The 18,323-nt window shown below is 46.1% G+C and overlaps 1 protein-coding gene across 5 annotated transcripts in view; it reads right to left on the bottom strand.

The window, feature by feature from the left end:
* Positions 1-18,323, bottom strand: part of RALGAPA2 (Ral GTPase activating protein catalytic subunit alpha 2) — a 271,866-nt gene that overhangs the window by 170,938 nt on the left and 82,605 nt on the right. For all 5 annotated transcript variants that reach the window (XR_007133912.1, XR_007133913.1, XR_007133914.1 and 2 more), the window contains 2 exons: positions 13,590-13,827; positions 9,809-9,973 (listed from right to left, as the gene is read on the bottom strand). Coding sequence is in view for 2 of the 5 variants with exons in the window: in XM_047771595.1 (XP_047627551.1) it covers positions 9,809-9,973; positions 13,590-13,827 (403 nt within the window). In the remaining 3 variants the exon portion in view is untranslated. The remainder of the gene's footprint in view (positions 1-9,808; positions 9,974-13,589; positions 13,828-18,323) is intronic.

Genomic DNA, 18,323 nt, shown 5'->3' with positions numbered 1-18,323 from the left:
AACTGTTGAAAATAAAATACTATAATCATTAAATGGCTTCTATCACCCAAAGCAATGTGGAAATTAGTCACTAAAGCACAAAAAAGAGCCATGTCATAAAAAAAAAAAAAAAATCAGACCTGAGTACAGACCACTGGACGATTTCAGCTAGAATTACTATAAACCATACCCCCTAGAGAAGAAAGTCCTCCTAGCTCACTTCTAGACCTCATGGTTCATCTTAGTCTCCTAGGACAGATAACCCAATGTGCTGGAAGGTCCCTATCTCCTCCCTCCAGAACCAGACCCCTGGGGCTGCTTCACCCCTTGCCTCTGTTACCACCTGTTGCCCTTGGCTCTATCCCCAATGCGGCTCAGAGAGGTCCTCCCACTACAAAGCTCTGACCATGCCTCTCCTCCTGGGAGGTCCAAAGCCCCCTCACTGTCCCATGTAGAAAGCTGCTCACAGTGAACATGGGTTCCCCTGACCTCACCCCCAGGCTTGCCCTCCGCCCAGGAGCTCTCACTCTCTTGAGTCTTGAGCAACCCCAGCCCTGTGACACCTGCTGCTCCCTGACCTGTGCTGGGCACCCCTCCTGCAGGACATGTGACCCCCACCACTGCATCCCTCTCCAGGTTTCACATTGCCTCACGCAGCCACAGACTTCCAAGTCATAAAACTACAGTCATGGAACTCTACGTCCATGTAGCTACGTAGTCACACAACTCTACATCCATGTGACTTCGCAGCCATGTACCTCTATGTCATATAACTGTGCGGTCACGGAACTCTACGTCCATACAACTATGCAGTCATGGAACTCTACACCATATGACTATGTAGTCTTGGAACTCTATGTCCATGTAACAGACCAGTCACAGAACTCTAGGTCCATATAATTAGGCAGCCACAGAAATCTACGTCCATATGATTATGTGGTCATGGAACTCCACGTCTGAATGACTACACAGTCATGGAACTCTATGTCCATGGAACTATGCAGTCATGGAACTCTACGCCTGTGTGACTATACAACCAGGGAACTCTACATCCTTATGATTATGCGTGACGCCACATGACTACTCAATCAGAACTCTATGCCATATAACTACACAATCACAGAACTGTACGCCATATGATTACACAGTCACGGAACTCTACGCCATATGACCATGCAGTCAAGGAACCCAAGTCATGCGACTACGCAGTCACGGAACTCTACATCCATACAACTACGCAGCCACGGAACTCTATGTCACGTAACTATGAAGTCATAGAACTCTACCTACATATGACTACACACTCACAGAACTCTGCATCCCATAACTAGGCAGTCACAGAACTCTACATGGATATAACTCTACAAGGCAGGCATGGAACTCTACGTCATATAACCACTGATACAAGTTACCAGACCCTAACACTGTGAAATGGGTGTGACCCTTCACTTACAATCCACGGTACTGGGCTTGGTCTAAATTCAGATGCTGACGGGAAGCTGGGCTTTGGGACCAAGTAAAGGAAAGCTGGGTGGCAAGAGCAGACAGATCCATTAAAGCTCATCTTTTCCAGGTTGTCTCTGCTCTGTTCTTCTGAACAGCCAAGAACTGTTCACTCCCCCACAAGAAACACAGGACACCACATATAGTGATCAGGTCACCCGACTCTGAGCACAGACCAGGCCCTCCTATATCCCTAGGCCCAGGCTCCTGGCCTCAGGCAAGAGAAGCCAGATAACACCTTGCAGACCCTATCAGCTCTCTTCTTTCACTGCTTACTCTAATTATGCAAGACACTTGACACCTTCTGGGAAGGGTTTCTATTTGTTAATGAACCTACTTGTAAATTTAATGTCAGCAGAGGGAGCCCAAGAGCTTCTCATGGCTCTAAAAACTGACTGGCAAGTGTCAGTCTTCAAGCACAGTGGGAAGAGTGGGTTTTATTCCCTGAAATGGAATGCCAGGAACTGGTAGATGCCTGTCTCTGGGCTCTGACAGAAACAAATAAGAGCGGGGCCAGCGCTGGCAGCATCTTTTTCAAGATAAAGAACATCGCCATCTGGTGGGATGCAGCTCCACCACGGCGCTGCGGCTTTCAAACGTCCTCAGCACAACAGACGGGCCAAGAGCCTGCCATCACCAGCTGGTCCGCCTTCCCAACAGGCTGGCCTAATGCTGCTTTAAGGCTCTGTTTTTGTAAAACTGTTGGTAGGGACTTCTCATATGGACCGTGTCCAAGGCTTCAGAAACCATGGCAAGTGAGAGGGGGTGGGAGCCTCTGTGAAGAGGGGGAGCGCAGGGGGGGACTGTGGGCCCAGGGGATGGTGCCTTGAGCATGCCTGTACTTGGCTCAGTGATAAAGAGTATGAAAAAAAAGATATAAATTCTCCTTATCCGGAGTTCCCGTCGTGGCTGTGGTTAACAAATCTGACTAGGAACCATGAGGTTTCCGGTTCGGTCCCTGGCCTTGCTCAGTGGGTCAAGGATCTAGCGTTGCTGTGAGCTGTGTGTAGGTTGCAGACACGGCTTGGATCCCACATTGCTGTGGTTCTGGCGTAGGCCGGTGGTTACAGCTCTGATTCGACCCCTAGCCTTGGGAACCTCCATATGCTGTGGGAGCGGCCCTAGTAAAGGCAAAAAATTCTCCTTATCCTACAATTTGAACCCAATTTCCTGATTTGTAAGTGTACATCTTTTGGCCTGTTCTCACACTTTGTACTAAGTATATGCTCAGTATTTGTTTTGCATCAAGGAACAAATGAATACCAGAAACATTTCTTTGACGCTTTTTTCCTTTTTCTTTTTTAAACAATTCTCCAGCTCCCTCTGCTGGCTCTTTATTTTTGTTAAGACCTCTCCCTTTCTACAGGGTCAGCGGGAGCAACTCCTCTTTCATAACCAATTAAAACCATTTAACCCTGAGATGCAAATATCAAGGCAGAGGATCATCTGATAATCAAAACAGAAAAGGGACCATCTAAGTTGTTTAAAGATTAAATTATAAATTCTGGGAGGTCTAATGCAATCATCTGTTTTGAGTATCACACAATTTGAATCACTTCAAAGAGCTCAGTTCTCGCTCAGATTCACCAAATCCTTCACTTTCTCTCAAGCATAGCAAAGCTGGGAATCCGAACTTTAAAAGCACTAACTTTCTAGCCCCCGATAGCATAAGTCACACAATAGCAGTACTAAATCATCGTTTTCTAAAGCTCCATTCAAACCACCAGAAAAATGAATAAGGAGTAATTTCATTTTTCCCCATGGAGAGAAGAATCAGGATGATTACATTAAGTATGTAAACTCTTGAGAAACTTTTATTATTCCAGACGCCAGACTACTTTTCAAAGAAATTTCACTCACTCTCTAATCGAAGGCTTCCTGACTCCATCCTATTAAACACTGAGACTCTTTCTTCACTCACCAAGATTCTGTGTTCCATTTACTAATCACACAAGGTTGCATAGGCAAAACTAACAGTGTAGTTTCCTAACTTTTAAAGCACTGTGCACAATACCAATCTGACCCTCTAAAACACACAAGCGATGTAAATCAACTCAGTATCTTGGCGTTTCCCACAAGGTCCAAAGGTGAATCAGCCCAGACACTGACCACGAGCAGTCCTGACAACCTGGTGCTCCCTGGGAGCCAGAGAACCAGATGCAGAAGCAGCTCAGGAGACTCTCAGTTGGGTCCCAAGAAGCCGCTTTTGGAATGAGGGAAGATCACTGGTCCTCTCATTACTACTATTACAATATTCCCCAAAGAAAAAGAAAACCTACCATCTGCATGGCCTGTAAGTGCCACAGATTGATAAATGTCCCAACATAAGAGCAGTTAAAATTGCAAACAGCTGGAAAGAATTCTGTGCACAAAGGATAGAAAAGGAAACCATGGAAACTGTCAATTCCACCTCCCATGTGTTTGTTTATGCAGCTACTCATCCTAATGAACAGGATACAAGTGGTGGTGACTTTCCCAAAATTCTGTTGCCACCAAAAAGAGTCCCACAGGGATCAGAATAAGATGCCACAGTGGGTGAAGGTAAGTAATTCTCTATTGTTTATATTATTAAAACAATTTTGGTGGGTTGAATACTCATATAGATAAGGAACAAAAACAAGAAATGTTAACTTACATGAAAAGAAAATTAGCAATCATTTCACTTCTATAAGAAAGACGGTGAGCCCAGAGGGTCAACATTAATAGGGCGTGGGTCACGCCCACATGGATGTGTGCCCACCACATCGCTATTGAGCCATGGGTTAGCAACACACGCCAACACCAGGATTTAAACTGGAGCCCATGCTCAGTCCTGACAACCACACAACTTGTGCGCCACGTGGAGAATGTTCCATCTCAGACTGAGGAGCGACAGGCATCGCTCTGGGCCCAGGCTCGGAATCGGGACAGTGGATCGCTTTAACAGGATAGAAGAAATGGCACCGACTAGGGAGACGCTTGCGACTGTGGTTTTCAAATGAAACAGTAGCCGCCTGTCCTCGAGGTCACTACACCACTAGTTCCTTTTCCCTTTGTGCTGTAAGACCAGGAATGAGGACAGCAAAGGCAGGAAGGCCCAGACCAAGCCCTCCCTGCTTCATTTCACTCTAAATCCGTCCCTCCCCGATCAGCACTATTGGTGTTTTGGACCAGACGGTTCTCTGTGGTGGTGGCTGTCCTGTCCATGGTGGGATGTGCAGCAGCATCCGTGCCCTGAGTGCCAGAGGCACTACCGTCCGTGACGACCACCGGGGTTTCCCAACAGTGCCCAACGCCCCCTGGGAAGCAGGAGGTCTCCGGCTGAGAACCTCGACTCTAAATCACATTCGACTCCTTGTAGACTGTGTACCTATGTATGGGAATCAGGACTCTGAGTAAACTAAAATACAATACTGGATGAGAAAAAGTTTCCAAAATGAGACGAATAACAAGGAGAGATTTCTTGTGAGAACATATTCTGGACAAACTAATAAAAAACGTAAACAACGTGGGGGAAAATGGGTTATGAAAAAGGGAAAACCTTTTTCACTATGAAGAGAAGTTTCTCATGGGTGTACATTAGCCAAAGAAAAAGCAAAACTGTCTTAAATACTTTATTAATCCTCTCTAGGTGGTAGTTTTTTTTTTTTTTTTTTTGAAAACCAAATTAACAAGCAATCTCCTGCAGTAATTTAGCTGACTGCTGGCCCTCCTCCCATGTCCCATTCTTACTATTTTTCATCTTGGGTATTTATCAGAGAAAAAGAGCTTTCTAAAATACACAGTCTTTAGTCGTCCTTCACAGTCTACCAATTACATATGATACTTCACATCCTCATGAGGGGAATTAAGCTAATTTGGCTTTGCTAAACCACAGTATGACATGATTCAGGGCTGCTCAAAGCCACAGTTAAGCGATTTCCAATATTAAATAAACACTACTCTGCAGTGCCGCCCTTCTGAAAATAAGAACATGAAAATATTTCCCTCCTTAGTAAGAAGATTCAGTTCATCTTAGGATCAATGAAAAAATAAGTAGACATTGATCGAATCTTTCAGAGCAAAGCAAAATGAATTCTTTTGTTGAGGGGTCCACGGCAAAGTTACTGCTGGTGCTGTGGTGTCTTAACAGACCAGAAAGTGTACCGCATGGAGACATCTAGCCAAACTCAATTTCAACCCGCTGAAACCCGGGAATAACATCTCTTTGTTTTGAAAAGGGGCACTTTTTAATCCTTGGTTTGGGGTTGGGTTTTTTTTTTTTAATCAAATCTCAGTAATCAGTATGAATCTACATGAACTGATCACTACCTTATACGTGATTTATTAAGTCCAAGGAGGGCTAGTCTGCAATCTGCATGATTTTTCCAGGTTATTTCTTTGGGGGAGGCACAGCAAACACCCTAACACTGGCATGCTCAGAACTTCCACAGAATTTTATGAGGTTTCCCTTCTGTTCTACAGGCTCTGTATAAAGGCATCACTGTTTTCCCCTCTTCAAAACCCTGGGCCAAACAATCCTCTATCCTTCTCAGCTAATGGTCTTACAGAAATTCTGCTTCACTAGCTCATAGCCACTAAGCGTCCAACTGCATTAAAAACAATGACCATTCACTGAAAATAAAGGCCAAGGGTGGTGTCCGGGCACGCATGCGTGATAGGGGGGGATCAGGGCCCAGGGGTGAGCGGGAAAGCCCAGGGACACTGGGGGACATCGGGGGACACGGGAGACAGCAGTACAGTACCTGGCAGCCTGTGAGAGCTAGAGGAGTGAGAGAGACCCGGGAGGAGGGCGCTCACGCTGTGGAGGAGGAGCGGGACGCTTTTAGTGGCGGGCAAGGCCTCGGGGAGGCGGGCACAGTTGCCGATAGACTGGCTCCGCTTAGCTTCCAGGAGAGAGAAAGCGAGATGGCGTCAGAGCAGAGGCAGGGCCTTCACTTCCTTCCCACTGTCGCTATCTTTCGGGGCTCCCTTCGAATCGTTAAAGGTGGTCAGTGCAGGGCACAGCATTTCATGAGAGTCTAAATCCGGCCAACGGTGAGTCCTCCTGATGGCGGAAGGAGGACCGCTGGCCAACCCCCGGGGCTGCTTTCTAGGAAGCCTGTCTAGGCTGAGCCTTTCCCCCTTTTCTGCCCTGGGTCAGGTTCGCTTTAGGGGTGTTTGTTTACCCAGGCAGACATTATAGCCGGTTTTCTCTTCCTAAAGGGCCCAAATGAAAAGACCATGGTGAAGGAAGGAAAAACCTAGCCAAAAATTGTTTTATAGGGAGTTCCCGTCGTGGCGCAGTGGTTAACGAATCCGACTAGGAACCATGAGGTTGCGGGTTCGGTCCCTGCCCTTGCTCAGTGGGTTAAGGATATGGCGTTGCCGTGAGCTGTGGTGTAGGTTGCAGACGCGGCTCAGATCCCACGTTGCTGTGGCTCTGGCGTAGGCTGGTGGCTGCAGCTCCAATTAGACCCCTAGCCTGGGAACCTCCATATGCCGCTGGAGCGGCCCAAGAAATAGCAACAACAACAACAACAACAACAAAAAGACAAAAAAAAATTGTTTTATAAATCCTCGGCAATTCCAAAATGGGTTCACTGAGAGAGGAATGTATTCATAAGCCGAAAAGCTCAAGAAAACGTAAAAGTTGAGTTGTTTGAAACTGAAAGGATCAGATATTTGGAGAAAAGGTAGCAGTTGCCACAAAACCCATCTTTTTAAATCACATTTCAGGCTTATTAAACCCACAATTCCTTAGCATCAACTTCGTGATGTTCTTAAGTTGTCTCTACCCTGCTGGTCAAAACCGCTGAGGAAATGGATGGACACAGGGGAGACGAGGCTTCATATACATGCAACCACCACCAGTAAAACCAGTTATAATTGTGCATTTTTCCAAAATTGATCCCTAGATATTTTAAAGATAATAACAGATGATTTTGTGGAAATTAACCGACTGGCTTTTAACCATTCATTTTCGAGATCTAAAGTTTCAGCATCGTTCACATTCAGGAATTGATGCTGTACTTTATAATTCTGTAATTCCCGCCAATCCTTTTAAGGTGCAAACTAGTGCTTTCTCTGTTAAATTAATTGTCACTTCCCTACGCCACCATTGCCAATTTTAGATTTCCCTCTCACCACAATCACTGATAGTTTCTCGGTCTAAGAGTCGTCTATGGGGCAAATTATAATAACCTTAAATTGTTCTCTTACTGGGATGAAGAAAAAAAGTCAAATGGGTCTTCCCTAATAAAAGTAATAATGCTAACAGTGCAAAATCTAATGTCATGAGCTGCTGTTCCTTCTTTAAAAGGTGGCCTCTACATAACCACAACGAAAAATCCACCATGAAAATATTCTGGGCCTATCAGAAGACTAAAAATAGGTCGAATAATAGAATTGAGAAAAACCTCTAATATGTAATCGACATACAAAAATTACACATTTTGTAAGACAGCATGATATAATCAAACCTGCGATAACCACTGCTTTCAGAGGCAACAAAGGAGTCATTAACATTTTATAATTTTAAAAACAAAATAAGACATACAAATGTATAAAAAACATGAAGATAACAGATCTGTCCAACTCAACAGTTCTCATCTTCATTATCTTTTAAAGGTTATGGTTCCATGTATTTTTAATTTAATTAAATCTATGAAGGCCAGATCTGTGGTTTTGAAGTGACATACTGACATACTACACAAGTACCTTTGCATGATTTCGTCAAAGCTCTTATTTTTGAACAGCTTTTCAGGTACCTCAGAACACTGATAAGAGAACTGCACTGGCCAAAACGCACAGAGGATTTTCAAAAACACACCAGTGCCCTCATCAGGGCTTTGGTCTAAAACACCTGTTGAAAAATTGAGGTGCAATCTCTACTATGGCTGTGGTTTAGCCAAGTAATGGCATATGAAACATGGCTGCTTGTTAATATGAGAATAAAGTTTAAAAAGAGCTTTGAATGAACACTTTCACCATCACTGTAATTCAAGCCTGTAAGGGACTGCAGGGAGTCTGGGGAGCTCAGGCATGATGCCACCTGTTACAAACTTCTGTTCTGATCCCTTTGCTTTAAGGATCCAGGGATGGAGGAAAAGGAGTTTTTAGGAGTTGGGATGAGAAAGCAAATCAGTGAAAGTGCCTCCAACAAAGCTGCCTGTTACCAGGAATTGGGTCTCTTCTCAGGGAGAGAAGGAAGGAAGCAGGAAGATCGAGGGGAGAATGTAAATAAGGTGATAATTACCAACAAACATCACCGTGAAAACAATGCGGCAGTTGGGGTTAGGGCGGAATACATTTTCATAAAAGCTGCAACAGGATTCTAAGGTGTCTGGAGTAAGCCTTTGCTAAGCACTGGAAAATACGCTGAGTGTAAATGAATCTTTGATTTACAACCAGAGGATGCTGTGACTTTCAGTTGTCAAAACGCTGGATTATCAATTACAAGTGCATGGTATTAATGATGCAAAAAACTACAGGAACCTGAGATAAATTTGTTTTAAACTTAAGTTACAGCTTCAAATTCACTAGGAGGGGAAGGGAGTTTCATGTGTTCTTATTATATATGCTACAGGGTTCTCTTTTTAAGAGAAAAGTATAGCAACAGTTTGACTAACTAGAGATTCCTGGTTAAGTTCTTGGTAATTCTAACAGGCTGGAAGGCCAACATCCACAGACACACAAAGCTCAATTTTCTCAAGAAGCAAAAACGTCAGTATCTCCCCCTGGTTCTGAAAACGGAGGCGTTATTCTCCTTTTCTTTCTGGGATACATTTCCACACTCTCTCGAGATTAACATTGTTCAACGACAATAATGCTGCCAGTTATGTGACCACTAGGATCTAATCCTCAAAGTTCAAACAAAATATCTCTTTTCTCTCTTTTGCACAAATACCTGGTTCAATGTTAACATCTCAACTTCTAGGAGTTCCCCTCATGGCTCAGTGGTTAAGGAACCCAACTAGGATCCATGGGGATGTGGGTTCGATCCCTGGCCTCACTTAGCGGGTTAAGGATCCAGAACTGCCATGAGCTGTGGTGTAGGTCACAGACCCGGCTCGAATCCTGCGTTGCTACGGCTGTGGTGTAAGTTGGCAGCTGTAGCTCCAATTCGACCCTTGGCCTGGGAACTTCCATATGCTGAAGGTGTGGCCCTAAAAAGCAAAACAAACAAAAAACCCTCCTTTTTCACAATGAAGGATTAGAAATAAATATCAAACACTGTGATTTGGAAAGTAATCAGACAGAAAGTTGAAAAGGCCTAGTGTTTAAGTTCTGAGTGGAATTTAACAACTTTTAGAACATTTTATTCCCATCAATCCATCCCTTTGAGACACAGACAAACGTAGCTTACCGGTTGCTTTCTGGCGGACGATGTTTCTCGCCTTCTCCACTCCCGGGGCCCCGGACGTGGTGGCGCTCCGAAAGCGCATGGGCTCGGTCATTTCGGGGTGGCTCCGCCAGCTCAGGGAAAAGGATCTCCCCACGGTGGTTCCTTTCTGAGAATCTGGAACACAGCCTGTGAGACGGGAAAAACAACCCAAAGGCCAAACTCATCATTATTTATGTCAGGGCCTGTGCGACTCTGCACATTTCATACACAAAATTATGTACAAGCAGTAACTTAGGCACCATTTCCTTATACTGCAATTTAGGAAGTTATTCATTTGTCAGTAGTCTGAAAATTCACGTTGCCAAGGTATTTCTTGAGCATCGTCCACGGTCTCATGGAAATCATCACATCTTCTCAGTCCTCATTCCAATACACAAAAATATTAATAAATCTTTCTCAATATAAGAATAATATCAAAGGAGTTCCCGTCGTGGCGCAATGGTTAATGAATCCGACTAGGAACCATGAGGTTGCGGGTTCAGTCCCTGCCCTTGCTCAGTGGGTTAACGATCCGGCGTTGCCGTGAGCTGTGGTGTAGGTTGCAGACACGGCTCGGATCCTGCGTTGCTGTGGCTCTGGCGTAGGCTGGCAGCTACAGCTCCGATTGGACCCCTGGCCTGGGAACCTCCATATGCCACGGGAGCGGCCCAAGAAATAGCAAAAAGACAAAAAAAAAAAAGAATAATATCAAAGTTAAACCACTGTTCCCAGGACACTCCAAAAACTGCTTTTATAAACCAGGAAGTGAGAGGTCCTGATCTTAGAACAGTATTCCATCCCATAAATGCTAGCCTCTCCACAAATCCCCACAAGAAACGTACGCCCATAAACTCTAGTTATAGTCAAATGAGCAAGGTTAACAGAATTCTATAAACAATAAAAATCCCCTTTTAAGCAAAGCTCCAAAACAGCAAAATACTGCAGCTCTTGACTCATCTTCTCTCCTCTTGTACTGCTTTGGGCAAATAGTTCAAATGAATGGTCAAGGATCAAAAGAAATACAGAAGAAAAGAGAATGAGATACTACGAGGTCTCCATACATGTATGATGTGGCTAGTGGGACACTTTGAGGTTTCTGCACACGCGTGATGTGGCTGGTGGAACATTTCCAGGTCCTCCGCACATGTATGATGTGGTGCAGGGGCTGTGACCTGTGGCTCATTTTCACACCCAGATTTTTCTGAGAGGGTACCTTGTTTCCACAAATCTAGTGCTTATATAAGCAAGTGTTCTATAATGAATATTTTGATCTGTTTTTAGAATCAGGCGATATAATAAATGGGTCAGAAATATTTGCCAGGGCCATTAATCAAATAATTAAACTTGCTCTGCATCTTTGCAAAAGCAGCATTTTTGAAGTTGTTTGCCGTCATAAGACAAACCTAGCTCTCTCCATGAATCTGTGTCCGCACAGTAAGAGGGAAGAGAATATGTGGCAGGCTGAAGGGGAGGGTGGACTATGAGAATTTCAGGAGGCAGGGAATGTGCTAAGTTTGAGAAGGTCCTCACTTTCTGTCTCAGCCACTCCCCTTCATCCTGAAAGGCACCTTAGTCAGGCAGACTCTTCTGGGCTGAGAACCACAGCCTCTTAGGAGGCGAGCTCTTGGCTGGTAGCATCTTGATCCTCCCAGGCTTTGGGTTTAACAGAGTCCCTGAGAGCTGCTACAGAGGATACCACAGAGGCCCAGGGCTCAGGCTACAGACTCCCTGCATCCTACTTCAACCCCAAATCTCTAGTTCGGTATCTTGTTTTTAGGAAGGGGCTCTGTACAGCTTCATCTTCTGCTAAAGCATGTGAGAACATGGCTGCATTAGACAGTCTGAACTGGGATTAAACAACTCCACTGGAAAGCCACGTACTCCAACTGCTTGATTTTGGCTTCTCACTAACTTGCTTTTACTACCTGGTGCCTTGGCAAGCCATGCACAGACTGCAGTGAAGACATCCTAGGACTCAGTCATGTTAATTACATGTCTCTGTGGTTAATTAATCTTTGTCATTGGTTCACACCTCCCCACATCCACACTCTCTATCAAACTCTCCCACATTGACTCCGAGCTTCAGCACGTGACTTACTCTGGTAGCAAATCTGAGCAAGCAAGGATCTGAAATGCATTTAAACATCGGGGCCTGCCCTCCTACCAGTCCTGGAACCCTGTGCCCTCAGGTGAACAGCCTGAGCTAGCCTGCTGGGTGATGAAGGCATATGGCCCCATCATCCACCTTGGCTGCAGCCAACAGCCAGCCAAGCCCTAGCAGAGCTGCCTCCCTGAGCACGTCACAGCCGAGCTGATGGCAAATGCAGCTGCGAATCCAGCAGAACCACCCAAGGGAATCCAACCCCAACTGCCAACCCAGAAAATCGTGATCTGAATAAGTGGTGTTATTTTACGCCCCTATATTTGGGGTGACTTGTCACACAGCAAAGCTGCCTATGCCCAGACCTTGTCCAGGCTGCATCTACAACAGCAAGTGACAGACCCTTTGTGAGTCTTCAAAGGGAAAATTCTTGTCCGGTCCTCGGACCAGGAAAGGCTAAAGAAGAGGATTGTTTACACCTTCTGGGCTCCATGACTCCCTGTGATCTGTGACAATCAAAGTCTAATCTGTGGTCATCCCTTCCTGCCTCGCCAGCAGCACAGAGGTTCCCTGGCATTTTATCCACGCTTGTAGCCCCACCCCTGCTCATTTTGTCTCAGTCCCCTTACGTGTTTTATCTGTTGTATTATATGTACTTCTATAAGAGGCCTGAAAATCTTTACAGGATAAGCTGGAGGACAGGGAATCAATCCAAGAACCATGTCAAGGCCTTAAAACCAATAATGAAGACAGGAGGCCATACCGTCATCCCCAAGAGAAACCAGCGCTGACGTTTCCCACATTGATCTGACTCTAGGTCTCAAAACAATTTTCACCCAGAAACACAACAAAGCCACATGGCTCCACGTGCATCGTTTGGAACTTCCCCACCTTTGCCAGAGAGGGACCTGGGGTTGGACCTGCCTGGCTTTGACTTCCGGCTTTATGGATGCCTAGCTGTGTGACTCTGAGTGAGCCCGTGACCGTGGACTCTGATGTGGGGAGAGGTGTCTGTTTCACAGGCTGCACGAAGGTGCAGAGAGGTTAACTTGTTACCCGTGCTGCTCCCAATACACAATGACCACTGTCCTCCTCCTCCTGCCTTCCTCAGGTGTCCATTCTCAAGAAGGTGACAGAAGACATAAACCATATGGTATCACTTAGATGTAGAATCTAATATACGGCACAAATGAACCTTTCCACAGAAAAGAAACTCATGGACTTGGGGAACAGACTTGCAGTTGCCAAGGGGCAGGAGGAGGGAGTAGGGTGGACTGGAATTTGGGGTTAATAGATGCAAACTATTGCCTTTGGAATGGATAAGCAATGAGATCCTGCTGTATAGCACTGGGAACTATGTCTAGTCGCTTATGACGGAGCAGGGGATAATGTGAGAAAATAGAATGTATACATGTCTGTGTGACTAGGTCACTGTGCCGTACAGTAAAAAATAAGCAGAACACTGTAAACCAGCTATAATGGAAAAAATAAAATTCATTACAAAAAAAAAAAAAGAAGGTGATGGGGCACCAGGAGACACCATCGAAAGCATCATTACAAAGACACTGTCCGTGTGGCTGCTTCAAGTGACTGTGTTTTCCAGCATTTAATACACGTGCCTCCCCAGCCTCGGACACAGGGCCACCCCATCGGAGAGGGTACCTTTGCCTCGCTGCTTCTTCTCTTTTTGTTCACTTAATTTGTCCAGGGGCAGGTTGGTCATCTCGACCCCGTACACGGTCCTGGCGAGCACTGCCGTCAAGGAGTCCATGATGCTGGCCCACTCGTTTATGAGCTCCTCCCACTCCGTGCGGGAGGACAGCACGCCCAGAAAGTCATCCCACAGCTCCCGGGAAATGGGCACGCAGAGGTTTGCTCGGATCCAGGCCACCATGAGCGTCTAAAAACAACCAATCGACAGCAGAATTCAATCATCTGCACCTGGAAGAAGCGTGTCTTTAACAAGCTATTTAAAATTACCATTGGTAAAACGAATTTTAAAATAAAAGGTGCTTTGAGATACTGTGTTAACTTCTCAAAATTCATTTGACCAGCTCAAAATCAGGGTTTGAGCTACGGTGAAATTAGTTATCATCACGAACAAAGATACTGATGGCAGATGACCCTGGGGTTCTGTGGCTGGTCGTGGCCGGAACGGGGGAGAAGACTCTGTCTCCTGGGACAGCCCCTTCCTCACCCTCAGCATTGGCCACTACAAGCCCCCTCTCCTAAGCTGACCTCCAACCCCACCAACTCCTGCCTGACCTTGAGCAGACTTCGGAGAGAACAGAGTCCATCGCCCTCCGCCCACTACACCTCCTCCTTCTCCCCTGCAGGCCCTGCCGAGGGGGCACCTGCTCCAGCCCTGGTCTGTGCCCCCCTCAGCCTCTGGGCTTCTGTTAGCCCCACCTCACCCCGCTCTTCTACCCCTCCTGCGTCCCCAGCTCTTGCCATCAGCATTTAAACAAGTGCCGATTCTTCCTTATCTTAAAACAAAAGTTCCAGTTGGTCCACACTCACTCCACCGTAATTCCTCTGCCCCCACCTTCTGCCTGGGTTCTAATCCCTACCCTCACGGCCCCAGTCGCCCTTGGTTCAGAGTCCACCTGCAGCCCAGCCCTCTCTGCTGCCTCCTGAGCTTTCGGTCTGCTCTGGGGCAGCTCCCTGTGCACGTCCTGCAGGCGCCTGTCATGCGGCAAAGTCGTCAGAGGAATTTGGTTTCCTCCACTAAGATCCCTCCAGGCCCTCTGGTCGGCCTCTGCACACACCCTCTCCTCCTCTCTTCCCCCGTTTCACCTCCTGAACCCCCACCCACTCCTCAGGCCAGCTTCCTCCCAGGGGGTCCCTGACTGCCCTCGCCCCAGCCTCCGGGCCCCACGTTCCCTGTGTCTCCCCATCAGAGCTCCTTTCCATAAGAGTCTAGCCACGTCTCCCCACTCCCACAGTCCACAGCACGGCAGCTGCTCACCTGGGCAACCCTACGTGGCAGTGATGGGTACATTCTGGGATAATTCCTTACCTGGAAGCTATACAGCTCCTCATCTCTGTCAAACTATTCCACAGCCTTTAAAATTCAAGGCAAAGTATGAAAGAAGTGCCAAGTCCATCTAGATAAGCCCCTAGTGCTTTTCCTAACCTCAGCAGAGGGCTCTTTCTATCCAGAGTCTGCACAACAGGCTGCTCTGTCATCAGAGCTAAAGATACTGGTTGAGATGCCCAGGTGCACATCTCTCTGCCCGATCCAGATGCAAGAGGCTCCCACTGCTGTGGGGAGTGGTACCGCCCATGGGGGAAGCATGAATCTGCTTTCTTTAATTAGGTGAGATTAGGTGGGTTCAGGGTAGCATGGCCGTAGACTGCTTTTTCATTAAAAGAGATTTTTCTAACACAGACCTAGGAAAACTGTGAGTAGAAGAAGACAGTCTCTAACCAGGCAGGCCTGCTTTGACCACCTGAAAAATTCATATGTAAAGGGACCCTTATGTACTGTACCTGTTCTTGGTTTTGATTCATGTTAACTATACTTTTTGAAGAAGTAAAAAATGTTAAGGTTGTTGGAGTTCCCGTTGTGGCACAGCAGAAATGAATCCAACTAGGAACCATGAGGTTGCAGGTTCGATCCCTGGCCTCGCTCAGCGGGCCATCGCTGATGCGACACAGATCTGGCTTTGCTGGGGCTGTGGTGCAGGCCGGCGGCTATAGCTCTGATTCGACCCCCTAGCCTGGGAACCTTCATATGCCACGTGTGTGGCCCTAAAAACAAAGCAAAAAAAAAAAAAAAAGTTCAGGTTGAGCTAAAACAGTTGAGCATGTTGAAAACAGGGTTCTAAACATTCACATTTAAAATCTGATTCTAAGATGAATGAATTTTTCAAAAATTAAGGACAATGCAAAGGGAAAAATTAAAATCACTGTTCATTTATTGTTATGAACACCTGATTTACACGTTTTTATTATGACTAAAATGCCAGCATCTGCTTATTCATTTTCACACTCCTGTTTTCAAAATGAGTTTAAGGTCACTACCTAAAGTGCATTTACGCAGTAAAATTAATAAACCGTGGATCAAAAACATAATCATACAGAGTAAGAGGCGAAAGCAGAGACTGGCAAAGTAACAGGACTCAGCCTCACATGTGGTCATGGCTCTGGTCTCGGGTTTAAAAGCGGATGAGTGGGTGTGGTAAGGCAGCCACGCTGGGCGTCCTGCACTGGCCTCCCTTTATTACTAATCATCAGACAATAATAATTATTAATAATATTATTATTTTAAATTAGGACAGGAGAGGCCGGCTGGAGGGACTGGAGAGATCTCAGTGGAAGAAACCAAATTCTTTTTATGATTTTGCCACAGGACAGTTGCCTGGAGGATGCACATGTAGGGCTGCCCAGGGTGCAGACAGAAATGTCAGGAAGCAGCAGAGCAGGCTGGGCTGAACGTGGGTTGTGCAGCTTCTAAGGTTCACCTCTGCAAACCCCACACATGCACGTCGTCAACACCACACAACGTCCTCACTCACAGCTGGGCAGAGGTGAGGGCACCTTGGACACGAAGCCAGGGCACCCTCCTCACAGGCACCCCCACCCTAAGAGGAAGCGGGGGGCGGGGGGCGGGGGGGGGGGGCTCAGTTCTGTCACTGACCTGGTTTGTGACCTGAACAATTTATGTGGCTTTTCAGGAGCCATATTTCTCGCTAAAGATAAAAAGCTGAGTAAGATCATTCTCAGCTTCATCCTTCGGCACTGCAATTCATGTTTTATCAAGTACATTCTGGCACATGAGGGCATAAAAAACCCCCTTCACTGGGAAATCACCCCCTTTCTCACAAAGTTTCCTAACCAACCACACTGCCTATGTCTCTCCACCGCTCCTGAAGGAATATATAATTTTAAGGTACTGGCTCATGTTACCAGCAAAAGACCAAAGTCCAGGCTTCCAGATAAACCTCACAGCTTCAAGCAGGAGGCCATGCGCAGCACTGTATATCATAAAGCAGATATTAAGTATATATTAAAGCATGATTTCTGCAAGCACATTACTTTGTAAGTATTTAAAACTAAGTAAAACTCAACTACGGCTTGAAGAAAATTTGTCAGCCTGAGTTATCTCCTGACAGAGGAAAAAAACACTAAAGGAAAACTTAGAAAAAGATCAAAGGATAAAGGTAACCCAAAATTCCCTGTCCCCTTTCATAGGTTCCTAGTTCAAAATTGTAAAAGCCAAGCATCTGGCAAGTGTGGACAGACTCTGCCACCACACGAATAATGGTCAGATGGCACACTTTCGTCGCGGGATGGGACTGCTTGGCGGATCTGCCCCAACCTTTCCCATTTTCCTCCTTCTGGGGTCTCACAAAAGGACTTGGGAGGTCCCCGGTGATTCCTGTGACAGCCCCGAAAGGCAGGAAGGAGCCCCGCCCTGACTGTGGGAGGTGAGGGATGAGTCTCAGAAAGACCAAGTGGGAGGTCCCATCTGGCTCGGTGGTTAATAAATCCAACTAGGAACCATGAAGTTGTGGGTTCAATTCCTGGCCCCACTCAGTGGGTTAAGGATCCGGTATTGCTGTGAGCTGTGGTGTAGGTTGCAGATGCAGCTCGGATCCCGCGTTGCTGTGGCTCTGGCGTAGGCCAGCAGCTACAGCTCCAATTCAATCCCTAGCCTCGGAATCTCCATACACCGAAGGTTCAGCCCTAGAAAAAGACAGAAAAAAAAAAAAAAAAAAGAAAGAAAGAAAGAAAGACCAAGTGACTTCCTCTAGGCCACACAGCCAGGAAGGCTCAGCGCTGGGGTCAGAGCCCAGTCTGCCTCCACAAAGCACCTCTCCTCTCTGCTATTTTATGGTGAGTTCTTCATTAACTCAAGCATTCCTCTTGACCCACTGAGCCACTGTCAAAATAAAACGATGTCCTTGTATCAAAAATCATTCATCGTCATGGGCTCAAAACTAATCTTCCAGGAAGATCCGACAAGATTTCTTCATTAATGAGCATTCCCTCCAAAACCAAAACCAAACAAATAAAAGACACAACTCCACAATAGATTCTTGCTTCAATGAATGACAAGTTCTTGCTCTGATTCCGTGACACACAGCAGGGTAAAAGGTGATCATGCTATAAGGAGGCAACTGAGTACATGTCAATTATTTCTACAGCCTTGCATATGTTTTTCATCAAGTCAATCAAGATCATTTAGTCACTAAATTATTAAAAAATTCATACGAACAGTTGGGTATTTTGTATTACAATGGGAATATTCAACTTCATTTGAAGGACTGATTTCTCTTGCTGTGACGTTCACCTACAGAGCTGCCCTGTATTCTGGGTCAGCTCTTTAACACATAACCTCCAGAACCACCTTCCAGGTCCCGAGGAGGGGAGCCACCTCTCTGCTGCAGG

The sequence above is a fragment of the Phacochoerus africanus genome, chromosome 3 (assembly GCF_016906955.1).
Source record: "Phacochoerus africanus isolate WHEZ1 chromosome 3, ROS_Pafr_v1, whole genome shotgun sequence".
In the NCBI taxonomy this organism is placed as follows: domain Eukaryota; kingdom Metazoa; phylum Chordata; class Mammalia; order Artiodactyla; family Suidae; genus Phacochoerus; species Phacochoerus africanus.
This window is presented reverse-complemented; position numbering and strand designations above follow the sequence as displayed.